At 32.6% G+C, this 1963-nt stretch overlaps 1 protein-coding gene across 1 annotated transcript in view; it reads left to right on the forward strand.

Moving 5' to 3' along the window:
• Positions 1-424: 424 nt before the first annotated feature.
• Positions 425-1963, forward strand: part of LOC108755115 (probable helicase senataxin) — an 8147-nt gene continuing 6608 nt past the window's right edge. The window contains exon 1 of the mRNA XM_018497935.1: positions 425-802. Within this exon, the coding sequence (XP_018353437.1) occupies positions 731-802 (72 nt within the window). The 5' untranslated portion in view covers positions 425-730. The remainder of the gene's footprint in view (positions 803-1963) is intronic.

Consider the following 1963-nt stretch of genomic DNA (forward strand, 5'->3'; position numbering starts at 1 on the left):
GAACCAATCAGAGGGCTGCATTAGCGTCTTAAGACATTACTTAAGACGGTCTTGAAATAAGAATCGACTATGAATACCGGCCATAGAATCGGCCCCTAAATCAGAATTTGTCGTAAGAATGCAAAAAAACAATAATAAAAATTAAATTGGACAGACTTGAATTTAGGACAGAATTTTCCCCTGTTTTTCCCTCCCGTTTCTCACGCATGATGTATTGTTTTATTCTGTATTCAGTGAACAAGGATCAAATGATAATTTATGCGTATCATGAGTGAAACAGGACGCACTCTATGATGTTATTCGAAAAGTCGGAGCCATCGGGAGACTTAGCGGCCACCCTATCACTCCCACTCACCCCCACCATGTGGAGAAAAGCGGTGCCTGATGGGAGTGGACGCGCGGAGATAAGTTTCGGAGGTTGATAGCGTTGTGTGTAAACAAAGACGACATTATCAGAAATTGTAATATATTTTCATTGAATTTTGTGTTGTAACTTGTACGTATTGTGAAATCAAGAATCTCTTCTCACTCCTTGTCGAGTTGCTGAGAAGAGAATAGAAGAGAGCGAGAAAATAAGCGTGAAATGTGCCCAACTTCTGCGCATTCGCTCTCACAAGGTTAAGTTTAGCGGTTACCGCGGGCTTGTGAATGCCGCATGTAACAGAAAAGAAGGGGGGGGAAACGAGACAGCTATCTTTGTATTCGAATCTTTCGCCAATTCCTCGCAGACATGGATTTTGCGTTGGAACGTTTGAACGAGAAACATAATACACGTATAATTCTCAAGGAGCGTAATCGTTCTGTGAGTAATATCTGATTTACATTGAATAGCGTAAGGATGAAGGCGACTATTTAGTATATTAGAATTTTTCAATTAACTCAATCGATTCTTTAATTAATTTATCAATATCTAAGAGTGTTATTTTATTTGTGCATTTTTGTACGTTTTATGACAAATGTGTGCAGGACAGAGATGTCCTTGGATCCTTCTATCTTACAGTCAATCAACAGGCATGAAAAATTTGTTGTTTGTATGATAAAAAGACAAATGAAATAGCGACTTAATATAAAGTGTTAAATTTCTTTAACACTTTGCCGAACGAACAAATAGATCTACTCATTTTGTAATTTATTATTGAACGATTAAATAAATAGATCCACCTGTGTGTGATTCACTCCATGCTATTCTTCTGTGACCCTTTTGAAGTAATATTAAAAGAAATTGAACAAATAAAATTTTCAAGAACGATGCTATTTATAAAAATTGTATTTATAATGCTCAATGATTAGTCAAAGCATAATTTACTCAGTTGATAAATTGTTGGCACAAATAGAATTATCGAGCGATAAGAGAAATTATGATGATTTATATCGAAATCTTATTGTAAGCGACGTTGTATAGACCTATGTTAGACTTGAACAAATGTGCTAAATAATAGAAAAGTTTTTATACTTTGAAATAATGGTGAAAGTTAGTGCTATTGTGCAAAGTTTTATGTTATGCATTGAGATGGAATGTTCTTAGTCAACTTTATTGAATTTTAGGTAATTTTTTAATGAAATTTTTCTATTTAGAAAAATTTTAGAAATGTTTTGAGACAATTTTTAAGCAGTAATTGCTTTGAAAAAGAATTTTTTCCTTGTATAAAATATATGTATTAGAGAAAAAATATAGAATGATATTACAGTTTGCCATAAAGTAATATGCACATGTAAATAAAAGAAATAATATAAAGAGAAGGAGGAAATAACATTCTGGATTCATAAAACAGCGCATTATGTTTTCTATTTACGCTACATATAATATTATACAATCAAAATGATCAGTCAAAATCTACTGTACTTTAATTATTGTAAATATAAAAATTCTATAAAAAGCGTTTCTTAAATAAGTTTTACAATTATACACACACATACACACACACACACACACACACACACACACACAGAATATATTTTTTCT

The sequence above is a fragment of the Trachymyrmex septentrionalis genome, unplaced genomic scaffold (assembly GCF_001594115.1).
Source record: "Trachymyrmex septentrionalis isolate Tsep2-gDNA-1 unplaced genomic scaffold, Tsep1.0 scaffold83, whole genome shotgun sequence".
Taxonomy (NCBI): Eukaryota; Metazoa; Arthropoda; class Insecta; order Hymenoptera; family Formicidae; genus Trachymyrmex; species Trachymyrmex septentrionalis.